We start from the raw sequence: 20754 nt of genomic DNA, 5'->3' as shown, positions 1-20754 counted from the left end.
CAGTCTGAGTGAATGGCTGATGGAAGAACCCACAGTAGCAATACACCATTGGTTTATAACTATCAGCTGAACCCCAAGAAAGATGGAAATAAAACCCAAATATCCTTTTAGAAACACATTGTGGGTGATTATTCATAATATGGGAGTCATATATATCCTTGCAAAACCATGTATTCTTGCATAAGTAATCCATTATGCCCATGCTAAGGGGTTATAGAACTTTGAACGGTATTGATTATAATATTCACTGAGAAAACAGTCTGCAACTAGTTTAATACATTTATTTTATTTCCTGGGCAAGAATTGATACTTCAGTAGCAGGTGGGAAAGGCAATATTTTAATTTAGTTTAGTTTAGCAAATATGCATGGAGAGAATAGTAATTTAAGAATCTAGTTCCTACATTCTCTTGCAGAGCGGAGCAGTAAAGCAAGATGTTGTATGTAACATGCATTCGGTGATTGCATACGTGGATCCAATTTGACATGGCCTGATAAGCGAGGGAAAAAGTTCGGAGGGTTGAAGGCTGGCTAGCCATGTGTCCGGAAAAGATAGGCAGAAACTTCAGCAACAACATCAGAAATTAGGATTGTATACAGGATTCGCAGGCAAAGGTGCACCAGGTGCGCAATGATCACATTTTTATGTGCTGCAACTTTAAATACCTGAATATAGTTAATGCGGTTGTATAAACAGTAGTTTCATGCAGTTTAAGCTGTTAATTCTGTTTCTGAACTTTCGAATAAGACTTAGATGAATAGAATTTTTTTTAGTGAAGCAGAGTGATATGTGCAGAGTGATATATCTGAGGTAAATCCCAGCAGCCTTTTGTTACCTTCGGGGAACTTGATCAAATACATATGTTGCACTGGTGCGTTTCAACCTTTTGAAGCAGTTAAATATGGATTGTTTCTTCAATCAATATCAGATTTGTTTTTTGGGTGGTAGGGATAGACGGAATATAAATGTAGACTGTTCTTGAGGGAAGTAAAAAGCAAGCTCAGTTATTCAGTCAGGGGACCACATTCTGGCACTGGGCATTGATATGTTTGGTTTAGTTAGTGGCAACATGGATCCATGTTGCCACTATAAAAATATTGAAGTGAAATATTATTGTGTGGCAATTTCAAATAGTGAAAAGCCAATTTTGATTAATTCTGGAGGGCCATTGTGCATTATGGGATGAACTGCTGGTGATCACAGATCTGTCACTAGGTAGAAGACATTTGAAATGTTGCCACTAACCACGAATGTATTTAGCTACAATATTTGAACACATTGAGAGTTTTTCTGCATTTCGGAATGTCGAATCTCAAATGCTAAAAATACCAGGTGGGAATATTAGATACTCACGCTGAATTGATGGGACTCAAAAGTTTTTTTTTGAAAGAAGCCGTTCATTTAGAATTTCAGTTTAAAATGCATTTTTTCTTTATCTCCGAAAATTGCATTTGTTTGTTCTAAAGTATTTTAATTTTCCTGGTTAATAAGCCCATTTTGAGAATCAATGCTTAGAAATAATAGAATATCATTTGAAGGCTGTTCATTTTTATTCAAGAAAGGCTGTAAAAAGTTATTTGTTTCGAGGTTCACCAATACGTGGACAGTATCTCTATTGCAACTGTTTTACAAGAGAATAACAAAAGTGAAATACTCTGGATGCTGTAAAATTATAATAGAAACAATACGTTAGAAATACTCAACAGGCCACACTCTGTCTGGAGGGAAAGCAACAGAGTTGATGCAAATTGATATCCTGACATCAGAACAGAAACATGCACAGGTGTTGAGTAAGCATGGGGAAAGATGGGCATGACGGGAATAGAAAGCCGAATGCAAATATTTTGCCTATCCTGATTCTGCTTTTCTCTCCTGCTTACTAACTCTAAGAATTCTGAAGTTTGTCAAGCATAACTTTCCCTTCATGAATCCATGCTGATTCTGCTTTATTTGTAGAACATATTTCTAAATGTACTGCTATTTACATCCTTTTATGACAGACTCTAACATTATACCAATTAGATGATCCCAATTGTTACGACTTTCCAAGTGGCTAGCTGTTGAATTTTGTGAACCTCTCGAAGTTTCATTACAATACTGAGATTAGATTACCATCTAATGGACTACCACCTTTTCCTCCTCATCTGACATTTAAGGTAGACTTCATCTCCTCATTAGATCTTTGCTTTTCAAACAACAACCCTCAGAAATGGAGTCTAAACCAATCTCTATTTGGTGTAACTTACTTAATTCAGGATATATTTATTGAATTTCTACCAAAGAAAAAGGCTAAACCTGTCGGCCCTATTCTCCTTGCTTTTAGTCTTCTTATTTAGAACTTTTTAAAAATGATCAAATAACTGAATGTTTAAGACATCTCCCTTTTCATGTACTCTTCCTTTTTTTTGTATCAGTCTGATATCTAGTCATAGAGTCACAGAAATGTACAGCACGGAAACAGACCCTTCGGTCCAACCTGTCCATGCTGACCAGATATTCCAACCCTATCTAGCCCCACCTGCTAGCACCCGGCCTAGATCCCTCCAATCCCTTCCTGTTCGTATATCCATTTAAATGTTGCAATTGTATTAGCCTCCACCACTGCCTCTGACAACTCATTCCATACACGTACCACCCTCTGCGTGAAAATGTTGTCCCTTAGTCTCTTTTTATACTTTCCCCTCTTACCCTGAACCTATGCCCTCTAGATCTGGACTCATTTCTCCCCCCAGCAAAAGACTTTGTCTATTTATCCTATCCATGCCCCTCATAATTTTGTAAACCTCGATAAGGTCACCCCTCAGCCTCCGACACTCCAGGGAAAACAGCCCCAGCTTGTTCAGCCTCTCCCAATAACTCAAATCCTCCAACCCTAGCAACATCCTTGTAAATCTTTTCAGAACCCTTTCAAGTTTCACAACATCTTTCCGATAGGAAGGAGACCACAATTGCAAACAATATTCCAAAAGTGGCCTAACCAATGTCCTGTACAGCCGCAACATGACCTCCCAACTCCTGTACTCAATACTCTGACCGATAAAGGAAAGCATACCAAATGTCATCTTCACTATCCAATCTACCTGTGACTTTACTTTCAAGGAGCCATGAACCTGCACTCCAAGGTCTCTGTTCCTCTTTGTTACTTCTTCAAAAAACTCTATCAAGTTTGTGAGAAATGATTTCCCACACACAAAGCCATGTTGACTATCCCTAATCAGTCCTTGCCTTTCCAAATACATGTGCATCCTGCCCTTCATGATTCCCTCCAACAGCTTGCCCACCACCGACGTCAGGCTCACTGGTCTGTAGTTCCCTGGCTTGTTCTTACCATCTTCCTTAGAGTGGCACCACATTAGCCAACTCCAGTCTTCTGGTACCTCACCTGTGACTATCGATGATTCAAACATCTCAGCAAGAGGCAAAGCAATCACTTCCTGAGCTTCCCACAGAGTTCAGAGTGTTACAAGGGGACATAAATTTAAGGTGAAGGGTGGAAGGTATAGGGTGGATGTCAGGGGTAGGTTCTTTACCCAGAGAGTAGTGGGGGCATGGAATGCGCTGCCTGTGGGAGTGGCAGAGTCAGAATCATTGGCGACCTTTAAGCGGCAATTAGATAGGTACATGAATGGGTGCTTAAGCTAGGACAAATGTTCGGCACAACATCATGGGCCGAAGGGCCTGTTCTATGTTCTGGGGACTTATCCACTTCGATGCGTTTCAAGACATCCAGCATTTCCTCCTCTGTTATATGGACATTTTTAAGATGTCACCATCTATTTCCCTACCTTCTATATTTTCCATGTCCTTTTCCACAGTAAATACTGATGCAAAATACTCATTTAGTATATCCCCCATTTTCTGCGGCTCCACACAAAGGCCACCTTGCTGATCTTTGAGGGGCCCTATTCTCTCCCTAGTTACCCTTTTGTCCTTAATGTATTTGTAAAAACCCTTTGTATTTGCCGAAGCTATCTCATGTCCCCCTTTTGCCCTCCTCATTTCTCTTTTAAGTATATTCCTACTGCCTTTATACTCTTCTGAGGATTCATTCGATCTATCCTGTCTATACCTGACATATGCTTCCTTCTTTTTCTTAACCAAGCCCTCAATTTCTTTAGTCATCCAGCATTCCCTAATCCTACCAGCCTTTCCTTTTACCCTAACAGGTATATACTTTCTCCAGACACTCATTATCTCATTTCTGAAGGCTTCCCATTTTCCAGCCATCCCTTTAGTCACAAGGCAGTTTGTAAACAATCCAGTATGTTCGTCCGATAGAATCTGTTTCTGTTACTTCCTAGTTATTCCACTATTGAGACCAATATTTTTGAATCAGCCAACTATTCAATTTACTCAGTCACTCTTGAATCCAACTGTATATAATGGGGTTGGTTTGTAATCCCCATATATGCATCCAATTGATATTTTCTTCTTCAGTATCCCCTCCGGAAGACATATTTTAACAACCAGCATAATTGACTGACTTGCATCATTGTCTCATTTTGTTCACTTTCTTAATTTGAATTATAAAGACATATTTTGTCTTTTGAGTTTAAGTCTCCAATACCTGATTTGCTTTAAAGTCAGAGGAATTTCCTTGTTTGTCCTGAGTCATCTTTCCCTAAAGAAACATGCGCTTCAACTAGTTTCGATACCTTGCCTAATACACCACTTTCTGATGGTGTTTCTCGAGCAATTGACTTTGGTATATTCAGTCTTATAAAGAAAATAACATATATCCATTGTAATATTATCCTAGGTTCCAGCATTTCGCTTTCATTTTGGTACCTTTCTGTTTGTTCCCTAAAAGTAATACCTTTTCCGTCTGCAGTTTCTTTGTCAATTCCCAATGACCATTTCCCCACATACCTGCAATATCTCTTGCAGTTATATTTTTCAGAACGTTTGCATCTTGGATCTTTGATACATAACATTTATTTAAATAAGCTTTGAGTAAGTTAATTGGAATGCTGTTTCTGAAGTTTGAGAGTCATAGAGAATGTACAGCACAGAAACTGACCCGTCAGTCCAAATTGTCCATGCCGACCAGATATCCCAACCCAATCTAGTCCCACCTACCAACACAATCATAATTTCCCTCATTCTCAATTTTTCTTGTCGAACTTTCATGTTTGAAACCACTGATTCCCTGCTTTTTTCCCGCTTTATCTTTTGTGAATCGTACACACACCTGATTTAAGTTTTTTAAAATCCTAAATTTTAATTGATACGCTTCGGGAACAAGCTGCCAAGCACTGATTTTTGCTTTCTCTTAAGTTTCCATTGTCTGCAATTTACTTCTGTAACAAACTGGCATACACGTCCATAACTGTATCTGTCAAAACACTTTGCGATCTTGAGATCCAAACACCTTTGACCAATTTGTTTGCCCAGCCAGCTTTTCAAATGAAATGAAGTACAGTATTCTTTCCACTCATTCCTTTCTAAATTTAGATTTCTAGTTAAATCAAATCTCATTGGGATCAAAGCCTTCCTCTGAACTTCTACCTCTTTTTGGTGTTGTTTTTCCATTTTGAATATTTCCATTTTCACTACTCCTTACTTTTCATTCTCTTCCCTTTCCATTTTTCTGTGACGGTCTCTCCCTCATTTCCTCACCCCAAGCTCAAGTTACTTTTTGATTAAATTTTAGCTAATTTTAGAGGAGATATCTTAATGTCTGATTCCTCCTTTCAATTCTAAATTCTGGGTCATAGCTTTAAACAACTCATATAAGATTTTGCTTTAATTTATTCCTTAATTTCTCTGTTAAAACTCTCAGTTTAGTCATAAGATTTTTAAAAATCCGCTGTATGTCTTCTATTCCCAGAGAAGCTTTCGCCATTTTGAAAGTCCAGTCTGTGCAATGAACTACTTCATGCTCCAGTGTTATGTACAGTACCTCCACATATTTAAGCCTTGAAAAAAGATACAGTTCTGACTTAAATTCAATTATTCCAATTCAACAAGACCCCTACTTCATAATCCTAGCTAATGGTAATACTGGATAGGTCAGATCCCAGAATGGAACCTGACTTGATAGATCATATGTTTAACTTTTGCAGTTGGTCACTGTGGTCATTAGTCACTGAAACACATTCTCAGTTGAGGCTGCAGAATTTTTTTTTTAACAACAAGATGAAAAACGACGATACAGGACCATTTGAAATAGCACAAACAGCGAAATAAAATTTCAGCCGGTTTCCCAATATTACTCTTTTATAGATACTTAATTCCAAAGAGGAAAAATTACTCCTGTCTTGATTTGAGTTTTTAGGTATTTCTCCCAGTTTCTTTCCCTTCGATTGAGAAATGGATTAATGATACCTTTGGAATCGCTGGCATGAATCTTCTGTGATTCTGAGGGCTGAAATGCTTTTCATTCTAGCAACTTGAAAGCTTCTGTCTGGGCTCTCCTTGCTGAGAAGGTCCATGTGTTAAAATACTTTGGCTAGGGTCACTGGTTCCCTGATGTAAGAGCGTAATTCTTCTGCTGGGATAAACTGTTCTCCCATCTAAGTTGAACCTCAAGCTCAAACTATGACTTTTTTGGTCTCTCATCAACTCAGTAGTGTAAAAGCTCCACCGTTAATGTTACAGGTGTTCTGCCAGGCACTTGATTTAGATCAGCGTGCCTTCTTGTAATTAATCTATTTATGTCATCATTCCAAATGATATTCTGATGTGTTTTGAAAAGAATGCCAACACAGAACCGATCCACATTCATCTTCTATTTTATCATTTGGGATTTAGATTTTAATATGTAATACACCTTTTATTACAGTATATTGAGCGCTAAAACAAGGAAGTTTATGCTTAACCTTTATAAGTCACCCTTATAGTCTCAGTGGAAGTTTGACTATAATTATTTGCACTATGTGACATTAAGTCCAAAGAGAGGGTGTTAAAGCAGCTTTGTGAACAGATTGGAGAAACTTGGCGTATTCTTCAGTGAGCATAAAAAGTTGACCAGAGGCCTGATAACTGAATCGAGAATTATAGAGGAATTTGGTACCACAATTAAGAAACTATTTGCTAAGTAGTTCGGTAACTGGAAACCATATATCTAAAATATTTGGCAAAAGAAATAAATTTAAATTGAGAAATTGCTTCATATAGAGTATTCCAGATCTGAACAATCCTTTGTGAAAGAGAGCTCGAATCTGATTGCATAACATTTTTCAAAAAACAAGAAGGCACATACTTGGAGAACGTTAATTTTTCAGGTTTTTGTGCAAAACCCAGAGAATGGAACTAAATTGGGCACCTCTTTTCATGTGCTTATGCAGATGTGATGAACAAAATAACAACTAATGCTTCTATAATTCTTTCTTGAAATAATTTGTAATTAGCTCCTCAGCAACTGGTGATAATAAAAGCATACTTGCTTCAATTCATGTGTTTATATGCCACATTGCATTGATGATAGGTGTTGTCAATCACTTGATATGCAAGAGGTCTAAAGAAATTTTTACCAATGTATCACTCTAGCCTTGTCTGGCCTCATGCTTTCTATTCTATTACAGGTAGTTCTCCTATAACGCTGTAATTGTGTTCCAGCAAAACCTCACTAGCAGAAACTCGCTTAATAGAAATATTGGGCCCTATGGGAAACGTGGGGTTAGCGGCAGACCAGCAAAAAATATCTCTCAGGATCGCTCAAAAATCCTCCAAAGGTCTAACACAAAGTATAGCACAGCCTGAATGAAGGTTGAAATCATATTTATTAATGAAACAAAAGTGAATATGACAGTACATTTTTAAAAAAGTAAGAAAGCTGCTCTCTCTACGATACCTCACAGAAAGCTGCTCTGTCAGCAGCTGACATCAGCGCATGCGCAGTAAGGCACAAAGACCGACCCCAACATCATGTTTGCGCAGAACGAAGTGTGTGAACCAATCCCTGCTCAAATCGCGCTATTGCCAATGGAGGTAAGCGTTCTCGAAAATACCATTCCCTAATTTTTCAGCAACATTATAGCCAAGTCGTGCTACTGAAATACGCATTATCCCAAAACGACCTGTAATCTGAAAAAAAAACATTCGGGCCAGCTAGTGGCATGCAACCAAAATAGGAAGCACATAAGGAGAAGTTGTGGGTGATTGCTAAGCAGACCATTGACTAGATTTCTTTTGCCCCATCTGCTCACTTGTTCTCCTACAGCTTGGAAGATTTGATTGAAGCAGAAATAAAGATAGACATTTACCTGAGGATTTTAAATGCTGCAATTAACCTCTGCTTTTGTTTAATATGCAACCACTACCTCAACATGATTTAATCACAATAATTCTCAAGTCTCTGTATCTTCCTTCTTGCTTGCCCTAGCTGAGCTAAGCTCACTGGGCACATGTTGCTGAGAATTTGAAAAGATGCTGTCTTTCTAGTTCCAATTCTCTTTGGAATAGTTTGAAATCACACAACACCAGGTTATAGTCCAACAGGTTTAATTGGAAGCACTAGCGTTCAGAGCGCCGCTCCTTCATCAGGTGGTTGTGGATGAAGGAGCAGCGCTCTGAAAGCTGGTGTCTCCAATTAAACCTATTGGACTGTAACCTGGTGTTGTGTGATTTTTAACTTTGTGCACCCCAGTCCAACACCGGCATCTCCAAATCATGGAATAGTTTGCTTACAGTAACACGCACCCTTTAAATATGCCATGCAGTTCACTTAATTTGAGGTTTTTGATTCAAACGTTTTAACATTAAATTCCATTTTCAACTGATGATAATTCAGAAGTTGTTAGTAGACCACTGTCAAAAAGCAGATTAAAGGGGTTGTGTGGTTGTAAAGGACAAACTTGCATTTGTATTACAACTTTTGTGACCACAGCATGTTTGAAAGCATTTTACAGACAATGAAGTACTTTGGAAGTGTAGTCACTGTTGTAGTGTATGGGAAGGTATGTAACAGTAACCAGCATTTTCTCGTTTTAAGTTTTTTTTTAACTGAACCATTATTGATATGGGTGACCTGTGGGTCAGTACCTGAAAGGGCAACTAATTATTTTTCTGTGATGGCCATTTTGTTATATCTGATGTTCTTTTGTGCCATTGATTTTAGGTAAGTGTGACCAGTGTTTTACATTTATATCTAGAATGAGGGAATGGGATGTGATTTTGTTTTACATTAAAACTACAGTCACAGTGGAAGTGTGGTCCAAATCCAGCTTTGGATCCAAACTTAACATGACACTGACAAGCACAGTGACTCCACTTTCACTTGACACTCATGCACAAAAATAAAAAGAATTGCTGTTGTTCATCTCAATCAATTTGCATTGATTCTGATCACAAATTTATCTGAGCATTTCAATGCTTTAGTGGCTCGATGGGCATGAAACTGTTTGACAACTTTTCAGAGTGGGGTCAGTGTTCAACATCAGTGGATAAAGATATTATAGAGGATTTGTTCTGACAAATTTAAGAGAAATGAATCTCTGGTGTATATTGTGTTAATTAAGCACAGTAGATTAGCAATCAATGTGCAACTATTGGCCTCAACATCTCAGGATTATGAACAGGAGTGAGGTAATTCAGATTCACATTCCTGTGTTTCTTGCTGACAAACGTGAGCCAGAACAAGTAAAACATGAAAATGGTAACTATATTAAGTATGTATTTCCTTCACCACCAGAAAATTTGCATGGTGTATTTAAAAAAAATATACAAAGGAGCAGAGATCTCAGATGTTGACGTCGGTATGGCTGCAACTGCTCCTTAATGTCTATAGATTCAACCAGTGTTTACTGAACTATGTTGGCAGTAAATATTGTCTTTTATATGGTATGCTTTTTTTCTCCTTTTTTAAAGTAATCCAACTTGTTACAATAGTAAGCAGTATTTATAGGAAATTTGTTGATATCTATTTATACTATGAACTATTTTGCATCTAGGAGACATCCATCATACTCCTGGTAGATGTGTCAAACTTCATTATAGAAGCATTAACCTGAAATTTACACCTGTGATTGCTCTCATAAATTTACAAGCAAATGACATGACTTGGATTTCCACAGAAAGTACGTAAGTAGTGCCCTTAAGGGTAGGGTAGATTAAGCATTGTTCTTGAATGGACAAACTAGGTTAGCAACTCTAGATCTCAAATTATCTGCGTGCAACAAAAGGAAGATGAGTTAATATTCTCTGGATGAACAACTATTTCCATGCAATATTGGTGGGCTTCTGGCATCTATGAAAATACCACAACAGTAAAAAAAGTCTTTTTGCAAATGGGCAAGAATTGAGAAGGGAAAAGAGATTTCTTGCGCAGACTGATGGTTTCCAAGTTGAGCTTTTTTGTTTTATCTTGTAGTCGCGTTTAAAACTAAAATAATACAATGCTATCTTTAATTGCAAAGTTTACTTCCTTTTCAGTCTGAGGGATGGAGGTTCTTGTCTCTGTTTAAATGTTGGCTTTTATAGGAAAGTGCTTGAGGAAGGTGACAATCATCTGAATCACTGAAAAAAACATTGATCAGGTGACTGTCAGTGTGGTTTGTGTAACATTTCAAAGTGAAAGGGCTGGAGGGTTAGATTAGATTAAAATCTCCTTCCATCCAACAGGTCCACACTGACCCTCCGAAGAGTAACCCACCTAGGCCCATTTCCCTGTCCTATATTTACCCCTGACTAATGCACCTAACACTATGGGCAATTTCGCATGGCCAATTCACCTGACCTGCACATCTTTGGATTGTGGGAAGAAACCCACGCAGATACGGGGAGAATGTGCAAACTCCACAAAGACAGTCAGCCAAGGCGGGAATCAAACCTGGGTCCCAGGTGCAGTGAGGCAGCAGTGTTCACCACTGTGCCACTATGCTGCCTGGGCAGCAGGAGATGGGTTACTAATAAGTAAAGGGCCAAGACACATTACAAACACAGCAGGTTTGAGTACATTGATAGAAAGTTGCAAGCTAGGTACATTTATAAAAGGGCAACTTGTAAAAGTCTTGTTTCCACCACCAAAAAAAACATTTTTATGTAATGCTTATTTTTTTTAGATTAGATTCCCTTCAGTGTGGAAACAGGCCCTTCGGCCCAACATGTGTACACCAACCCTCTGAAGAGTAACTCACCCAGACCCACCTCCCTTTGACCAATACACCTACACCATGGGCAATTTAGCATGGTCAATTCACTTGACTTACACATCTTTGGATTGTGGGAGGAAACCCACGCAGACACGGGGAGAATGTGCAAACTCCATAAAGACAGTCACCCGAGGCTGGAATCGAACCTGGGACCCTGGTGCTGTGAGGCAACAGTGCTAACCATTGAACCACCGTGTCACCCCATTTTTAACTGAAAGCCACAAGACTGACCGGGGAATCTGTGAAATTGTTTGGTTCTTATGCTTTAATTTATTAAAGACCCCAGTTCCTAACTTTACTCATTGTGCTTACTATATATTTGTAAACTGGTCAGTTTCTGCATGTTCACCTTTAGTAGTTTGATTTTTCTCCCAGGATTGGCCACATTTAGAATACTGTGTACAGTTCTCATTGCCACATTACCAAAAGGATGTGGATACTTTGGAGAGGGTGCACAGAAAGTTTAAGAGGATGTTGCCTAGTATGGAAGGTGCTAGCTATGAAGAGACGTCAGGTTTGTTTTCATAGAAAAAAGGAGATTGAGGGGGGACCTGATTGAGGTCGAGAAAATCATCAAGGTTATGGACAAGCTACGTAGAAATGAGCTTTTTCCCAGGGTGAAGGATTCAATAACAAGAGGTCATGCTTTCAAGGTGAGAGGTGAAAAGTTTGAGGGGCATGCATGCGGCAAGTAGTTTAGAGTGTGGTGGGTGTCTGGAACGCGTTGCCAACAGAGGTGGTAGAGACAGACACGGTAGGTTTATTAAGATGCATCTGGACAGATGCATGAGTAGGTGGGGAGCAGAGGGATACAGATGTTAAGGAATTGGGCGACAGGTTTAGATAGTAAATTTGAATTGGCTGAAGCTTGGAGGGCCGAAGGGCCTGTTCCTGGGCTATAAATTTTCTTTGTTCTTTGATCTGGTTAGCTGTCTTCGTGTAGGAAATAGCCAGTATAAACTTTGATCTGGTAAACTGATGGAAGTTAGCTACATGCTTCATTTCTAAATATAGTCCAGGCAGACATTGTGCATTGGCGTGAATGCTTTTCTCTCCTTTCCAATAGGTTAATTTATTCCTGTCTACCTTTTGAAGATGTCAGCCTCTGAGCCAGAACATTCCAGAGATTTGATCTAGGCACATATTTCATTACAGCACTGAGGGAGTGCTATATTACTGGATGGCAAATCACAAGTTGCATCTTTGCTTTTGTTTGAATGCAAAAGATCTTATGTTAGTATTTGTAGAATAAGTAGGTTCGTATGAGGTCCTGGCTGTGATTTATCTGTCACTCAATCATTTTTTTAAAAAGCTGATTATTGTAGTCTTTGTCTCATTGCTATTTAGAATCTCTTTCTGTGCCCAAACTGACTATTTAATTTTCATGTTACAACAGTGACTGCAGTTCACAAGTGCTTTATTATCTGAAAAGTGTCTGGGCTTATCCTGAATTCATATTATTTCAAAATGCTTCAGTGAAGCAACTTGAGACATTTTATTAAAGGTGCAATATAAATGCATGCTGATGTTGGGAAAAGTTTGCAAAGTAGTTTTCCTTCGCTGGTACTTAGACTCTAGTTTGTCTTTAGTTTAACATGCTGGACTGTCAGGCTTTTATACCCTTTTTTTTCATAACTGTCTTTAATTAGCATTTTTATATTGAGTCACAAATTTTCTGAGATTCTGACAAACAGTCGAACTAACTGGCTGAAGAGAGATTATTAATTCATATTGAATTGTGACTATGCTTTGAGATACTGCTGCCCTTGACAATAAGACTTGACCAGAAATTTCATGGGTCACACAGTAATGTTGAGTGAGTGATGGTTGTCTTGTGGTTCCAAGATTTGTCCATTCATGTTACTGACCAGGATTTTCCGCTTTTCTAACCCCTCTAGATTTTCATTCAAGATAAAGTATTTGTATAACCTCAGAAAAGTCAGTTTTAACGATCACTGCAAATGCCTGATTGTTAGTTCCATTGTTCACATGTTGTACAAAATAGAAACACAATTAGTTTTTGCTGCTGACACTGCAAGCAGCATGGAGGACCCTATATAGCAACTCTTATGTAAATTTCTCCTGTGTTACTGCATTTGTGGCAATTGTTATGTATTTCACATTGAGAGAGGATATTTTTATTCGCTGCAGCTGTGTAGCAAGGCCTGAAGAGATGGCTACCGTGGAAGCACTGTCTGAAAGTGCAGAGGTGGTGGATATGGAGGATGCACCCTCCCCATTCTACGTTGAGAAGCACACATGGGATGGATTGAGAGAGATAATCCACAGCAGCAGGAAGTATCCTGGCATTATCATTAACAAAGCACCTCATGATTTCCAATTCATTCCAAAAAATGATGAGTCTGGGCACCACTCGCATCGTGTCTATTACTTGGGTGAGTAGTCATTGATAATAGAATATCAAATTGCAGACTACAAAGGCATGCTCAAATATTCACTTCAAGTACCGTATTCAGCAAAGTATAAAGGAAATATCTAATATACTGGAAACAGTTGAAATTGTAGCCAATAAGAGCATTAGACAGCTTAAGGAAAGATTGCGAGATAAATTGACTCTTCACCATTTTCAAGGAGGTGATTGTATTGTTATTCTTTATAGGAGTACAATGAGAGGAAACTTGTCTCATTTGATTTTAGGAATCTCAGTTGAAATTAGCTTGAAGTGGTTTTGTTGGAATTTTCTTCCAAATTAAGAAAAGGGCAAAATTCATAATTTGAACAAGTATTGAAATAAAGTTTGCTCGCTAAGCTGAAAAGTTTGTTTTCAGACGTTTCAGTACCATACTAGGTAACATCATCAGTGAGCCTTCGATGAAGCGCTGGTGTTATGTCCCACTTTCTAAGTATGTGTTTAGGCTTCCTTGGGTTGGTGATGTCAATTCCGGCTTTTTCTTAGAGGGTGGTAGATGGCATCCAAATCAATGTGTTTGTTGATAGAGTTCCAGTTGGAATATCATTCGTCTAGAAATTCTCGTGTGTCTCTGTTTGGCTTGTCCCAGGATGGATATGTTGTCCCAGTCAACATGATGTGCTTCCTCTCTCCTCTGTACGTAAGGATACTAGTGATCCTTACTAGCGTGCAATGCGGCATGGTGGCTCAGTGGTTAGTACTGCTGCCTCACAGCACCAGGGACCCGGGTTTGATTCCAGCCTTGGGTGACTGTCTGTCTGTGTGTGGAGTTTCTCCCCGTGTCTGCATGGTTTCCTCCGGATGGTCCAGTTTCCTCCCACCTAAGATATGCAGGTTAGATGAATTGGCCGTGCTAAATTGCCCATTAGGTGAATGAGGCAGAGGTGAATACAGGGGAATGGGTCAGTGTGGACTTGTTGGGCCGAAGGACTTGTTTCCATAGTGTAGGGATTCTAATTCAAAAGGTTGGTGGAAGCCAATTCAGTAATAACATTTACGGCAGAGAATTACATTTTCCCTTTTCAAATATATATTCATGGGGCTATAACACAAGATCCAGGGAATGGAGCAACTAGATGCCTATTACAGGGTGCGACGGGATCCATGTGGATGGGATGCTTGCCCAAGCTGCTGAGTTTCATGGACAGAAACTGAATAAGGGGCAGGCCATTTGAGATTGAGATGAGGGGGAAATTCTTCTCCCAAATGTGACCAATCTTTGTAATTGTCTACCTAGAGATCAGTGGGCAACATAGTCATTGATTACAATCTGTTCTGCTATAACATGGTAGTTCTGTTCTCGTGCAATCCTGTGTTATAAGAAAATCATGTAATAGCAGCAAATTTAAACTAATGGGGCCGGAATCATGTTATAACTAATACATGCTTTAGAACTTTGTGCTTTAAAGACAGTGTCTCCAATTCGTCAATCATGTTATTGCGAATTCGTGTTAACAAAATGCACATGATAGCCGAATGACCTGTATGTTCAAGACAGAAATTGAAAAACTAGAGACTAATGACCTCAAGCAAAATGCATATTGGGGGGTAAAGATATAGAGGAAGATGATCAGCAATTATCTATTTGAATAGTGGAGCGATTTTGATGGGCCAAATGGTCATATGCGTCCTCTTTCTCTGTTCCCATGTATTTCCAAAGAACACAATGGGTACGACGGGTTGGATGACCTCAAGTGCTATATGTGTATTCTTGGAATTAAAATGTCAAGTTTGGCTGACTGGCTGAGTCAAGAGCTTGCAATAATGTTGCAAAAGGCAGAAAAAATGTTTTTGTGGCTTGTTATCAATCGTTAAATTGTCCCTCGTTCCTATCCAGTAGTGTGTGTTAGAGCTTCTCTCCTGTAATTGTAAATGGAAAGACTGACTTGCTGCAAAGAGAACTATTCACTTCAGTGCTTGTTCACCTGAAAGCTGACTGAGGTAGTTACTATATACTAGATGACTACTCTGGAACAGTTTCACCACGACACCCGTCAGTGTGAACAAATCTGGCATGATTCAATAGTAGATATCTTGCATTCGAAGGTGAGGAACAAAAATATTCTGTTTTGTGGGAATCATAATTTCAGTTCTCTTACCCATTTCTAAATTTTCCTCTTAAGTCTAAGGTGTTCATTTCATAGTTGACTCTTAATTTGAAAATGTCAATTTAAATTTTGAGTAAATATATTGAATGCTAAGTTCCTACTTTGTCTTTTAACTCCTTGAAGTGAAATTTTAAAGCATTAAAATAAGTTAGGAAGACTGGATAATACGATTGCCGTTTAAGTAACAGAGATCTTTCTAATTTTCTCTTGATTTTCTGTGTTCTAACTTGTTTCCAACGCTGTTAGAAAGTGAACTGATCATCTAAATGACCGATAAGAGACAGACCCTTCTGTGAAACATAGCACAAACATCTGACTTTAGTTACTAGTTGTTACAATCTCGCCAAGACCTGTTTACCCTAGTGGAGAGGTTATTTACCAGGCCACAGATTTGAAATGATCAGTAGAAGGATATATATGGTATCTTATTCACTCAGAGGCTGATAGTTGTCACTATCCAATTTGGTGGTATAGTGGGCAATGAAGAAAGTTGTCTTAAGATTTTAGAGATTTTGATTAATTGGGTCATTGAGCTGAGGAGTGGCAGATGGAATTTATTTGGGATAAATGTGAGGTATTGCATTTTGGTAATTCACACAAGGATGGGTCTTAATAAGGAACAAAGAGAAGTACAGCACATGAACAGGCCCTTCAACCCTCCAAGCCTGTGCCAATCATCATGCCCTATCTAAAAAACAAAGTTTCTGCTCTTAATTGGTCTGTATTCCACTGTTCCTTCCCTGTGCATGTAACCATCCAGATGCCTCTTAAATGTTGCCAATGTGCCTGCTTCCACCACCTCTTATAGCAGTGCGCTCCAGACTCTTACCACTCTCTACATGAAAACATCCCTCACATTTCCCTTAAACTTATCCTCTCTCCGCTTGAACCTGTACCCCCTTGTAATTGAAACTTCATCCCTGGGAAAAAGCCTCTGAGTATCAACTCTATCTATGCCTCTCATAGGTTTGTAGACATCTATCAGGTCTCCTCTCAGCCACTGTCTTTTCAGTGAAAACAATCCTAGTCACTTTAAACTTTTGTCATAGCCAGTGCCCTTGAGACTCGGCAACATCCTGGTGAACCTTCTCTGCACTCTCCAAAGCTTCCATGTGCTGCTTATAGTGTGGTGACCAAAACCATGTGCAATAATCCAAATGCAGCCTAGCTAGGGTTTTATGTAGCTGCAACATTGTTTGCCATCTCTTGTACGGCTATTGAAGCAAGCATGCCATATGCCTCCTTAATCACCTTGGCCACCTGTTTTGCCACTTTCAGTGAACTGGGGACCTGCACGCCCAGATCTGTCTGTGTGTTAATGTTCTTAAGAGTTCTGCCATTTACAGTATAATTTATACCTAAATTTGATGCTCCAAAATGTATCCCCTCATATTTGTCTGGATTAAACTCATCTGCCATTTCTGTGCTCAAGTTGCCCATCTATATGTATCCTGTTATATCCTTTCACAATTGTCGGCGCTATCAGCAACTCTACCAATCTTGGTGTCATCTGCAAACTTACTAATCAGACCACCCAAATTTTCCTTCAGATCAATTATATATGCTACAAACAACAGTGGACCTAGGACTGATCCCTATGGAACACCACTAATTACCTGTCTCCGTTCTGAAGAACACCCTTTCACTGCTATCCTCTTTCTTCTTTGACCAAGTCAATTTTGTATCCATGTAACCAACCCACCCCAAATCCCATGTGATTTTAGCTTTTGTACTAAACTACCATGTGAAACTTTGTTAAATACCATAGTAAAGTCCGTATAAAGTACATCCATAGCCCTTCCCTCATCCATTATCCTTATCACCTCTTCAAAGAATTCAATCAGGTTGGTAAGATATGACCTGCCCCCCCACAAAGCCATGCTGCCTGTCACGTGCTAGTCCATTTCTTTCCGATGTGCATATATCTTCAAGAGCTGCCCCACCACAGTAGTCCAGCTCACTGGCCAATAATTTCCTGAATTATCCCTGCTTCCTTTCTCAAACAAGGAAACAATATTGGCTAATCTCCAGTCCTCTAGAACCTTACCTGTGGTCAAAGAGGATCTGAAGGTATCTGCTAGTGCCCCAGCTGTTTCTTCCCTTGCCTATCACAGTAACCTCAGATAGACCCCATTTGGCTTTGGGGATTTGTCTATCTTTATGCAATTAGGGTGCCCAAAACCACCACCTTCAATATATTGAAATTCTCTGGAGTCTTTACACACTCATCCTTGATCTCAACATCAGTCATGTCTTTGAGATATAAAAATAGACTGGAAAGACAGGGACTTCTTTCACTGGAGCGTTGGAGGTTGAGGGGTGGCCTTATTGAAGCCTATAAAATCATGCAAGGCATAGATAAGGTGAATGACTAGGGTCTTTTCCCTGGCGTTGGGGAATTCAAAACTAGGGGGCATATTTTTAGGGGGAGCGTAGAAAGATTTTAAAAAGGATATGAGGGGCAGCATTTTTACATAGTGTGGTTCTTGTGTGGAATGAGCTGCCAGAGACATTGGTGGATACAAGTACAGTTACTATGTTTAAAAGTATAGGAAAAGTTTGAAGGGATATGGGCCAAAGCTGATGGACTGGGTTTAATTTGGGGTATATGGTCAGCATAGACTGTTTGGATGGAAGGGACTGTTTTGATGCTGTATGACTCTCATTCTAGGAGTGCTAGATCTGCAGCTGAAGCATTGTAACCTGCAAGTTATGGACCTGCAAGTGAGACTAGATTAGGCAGCTAGTTGGTTCGTCTGGCACAGATCAGGTTGGCTAAATGGTCTGTCTTTGTGCTGTAATCTTTCTATGATTCAAAAGTTGTAAGATTGTAAAATTGCCATTGATTAACAGTGGGAATTGCCTTTTTCTGTAGGGATGCCTTACGGAAGTAGAGAGAACTCTCTGTTGTACTCTGAAATCCCAAAAAAGGTCCGGAAGGATTCTCTCTTGCTGCTGTCTTGGAAACAAATGCTTGATCACTTCCAGGTGAGAATCGTGTTCTCTAACTACTTTTATCTTGAAATGCATAATAGTACAGTGATTTTATTCTCCACTCTCATCTGCTATGGAGTAGATGGATGAAGTTTCATCATCGCAATTCATTGGGTACTGTGAAATGACATGAGGCTAACATCTATTTAATGGGACAAACAACAGCCTTGGCTGCTGTCATGACTAAATGAAAGTAGAAACCCAAAATGTAAGGTCTCAGACCAGTACTACATGTTTTTGGAGTTTCCCTCACGTTTTCTGGCTAGGTTGATAGGAAGACAACGTTTAATAATGATGATAGTGTTATATTACAAAGAAATATATGCAAAGCCAAGGTGAAAACTGAAATTCTTTTTCTTTGTCTTCTCAGAGAAATTTAAAACGATTGACAGCAAAGGAAATGGCCCTTTAGTCCATGTCAGTACTGGACTGTGCTAGTCCCACTTGCTGCCTTTTCTCTGTTGCTCTGTGTTAACTTTCAGATGTTTATTCAAATATCTTGTCAAAGCCACAATTGAATATTTCTTTCCTCTGTTGGCTGCATATTCAAAATCCTAACTACTTAACTATGTTTAACAAATTATTTTTTTCATCCACTTTGGTCCATTTCCCATTCTTAAATCTGAGTGTTTTGTTTCTCAACCACTGTGCTAATGGAAGCAGTTTTCTCCTCGCCTATCGTCTCCACATTTTTCCCTGAAAGAGAACATAATCGAAGTCCTTCCTCTCCCAGAAACATTCCTGTACATCATTTCTGCAGCCTCTCTTTATGCATCCATATCCTTCATAAAGATGGGGACCCATTACTTCATTTGAAGCTGCACCTGTGCTTTATAAAAAGTCATCTTAATTTCATTGAGTTTGTATTCCCTGACTTTATTTGCAATTTTACAAAGTCTGGGAGCCCCTCTGCTTTATTAGTTGATTCCTTAGTGTGCCCTCCAATTTTCAGTGATTTGAAAATATGCCTCAGTCACTCTGGTCGTGCACTCTTTGCAGAATTGTATACTACTTGTTGTTTCTTGGTCTTCACAATGCATAATTCTGCTTTAATTCTCATCCATCATGTGACTGCCCATTTACAAGCCTGTCTGTTGTCTTGAAGACTACCACTGTCCTCATCTCTCCTTCCAAGGTTCATTCTTAACTTCCCCTTTAACAAATGATTAAAGGTATAGTAGTGAGCAAAACACTTAAGTGCTGTCTGATCTGTATAACTAAAGCATTATTTTAACTTTGTTCAGCCATTTTCCATGTTTGAACAAAACATGCAATGCCAATATTAATGCATTCAATGGCATAGACACTTTTTTGTGTTACATTGCAATTCCTTCATCAAAGTTACTTCAAATTTTGTGTTCGAAATAGCAACATATCGTGACTGACTGGGTATGACTTGCTAATCAGCTGCAAATGAGCAGAAATATAAGCTAACAATAATTAGAATTAAAAAGAAATGACAAAAATGGTCATAGAGCAAAGCACGGAAACAGACCCTTTGGTTCAACTTGTCCATGCTGACCCATTTGTCAGTATTTGGCCCATATCCCTCAAAACTCTTCCTATTCATAAATGCATCCAGATGCCTTTTAAATGTTGTCATTGAACCAGACTCCTCCACTTCCTCTGGCAGCTCATTCCATACACGCATCGTCCCCAGTATGAAAAAGTTGCGCCTAAGGTCCCTTTTAAATTTTTCCCTCTGACCCAAAACCTTTGCCCTCTAGTTCTGGACTCCCTTGCCCAGGGCAAAGACTTTGCCTATTTATCCTGTCCATGCCCCTCATGATTTTATAAACCTGTATAACCTCTACCTCAGCCTTTGACGCTCCAGGGAAAACAGCCCCAGCCTAGTCAGCCTTTCCCTGTAGCTCAAATCCTCCAACCCTGACAACATCCTTTTAAATCTTTTCTGAACCCTTGCAAGTTTCACAATATCCTTCCGATAGGAGGGAGACCAGAATTGCACACACTGTTCCAAAAGTGGCGTAACCAATGTCCTGTGCAGCGGCAACATGACCTCCCAACTTCTATACTCAGTGCTCTGACCAATAAAGGAAAGCATACCAAATGCCACCTTGACTATCCTATCGACTTGTGACTCCACTTTCAAGGGACTATGTACCTGC

The 20754-nt window shown here is 39.2% G+C and overlaps 1 protein-coding gene across 6 annotated transcripts in view; it reads left to right on the top strand.

Moving 5' to 3' along the window:
- The window catches only part of dpp9 (dipeptidyl-peptidase 9), a 111040-nt gene that overhangs the window by 39498 nt on the left and 50788 nt on the right, over positions 1–20754 (top strand). For 2 of the 6 annotated variants that reach the window (XM_072593796.1, XM_072593797.1), the window contains 2 exons: positions 13244–13488; positions 18507–18619. In XM_072593796.1, coding sequence (XP_072449897.1) covers positions 13244–13488; positions 18507–18619 — 358 coding nt within the window. Of the gene's footprint in view, positions 1–414; positions 623–9892; positions 10023–13243; positions 13489–18506; positions 18620–20754 lie in introns of all 6 variants that reach the window. The other 4 variants (XM_072593800.1, XM_072593799.1, XM_072593801.1 and 1 more) reach the window with 4 other exon arrangements.

The sequence above is a fragment of the Chiloscyllium punctatum genome, chromosome 24 (genome assembly GCF_047496795.1).
Source record: "Chiloscyllium punctatum isolate Juve2018m chromosome 24, sChiPun1.3, whole genome shotgun sequence".
NCBI classification, from domain to species: domain Eukaryota; kingdom Metazoa; phylum Chordata; class Chondrichthyes; order Orectolobiformes; family Hemiscylliidae; genus Chiloscyllium; species Chiloscyllium punctatum.
Note: the sequence above shows the minus strand (reverse complement) of the source record. Positions and strands in the feature narration are given on the sequence as shown.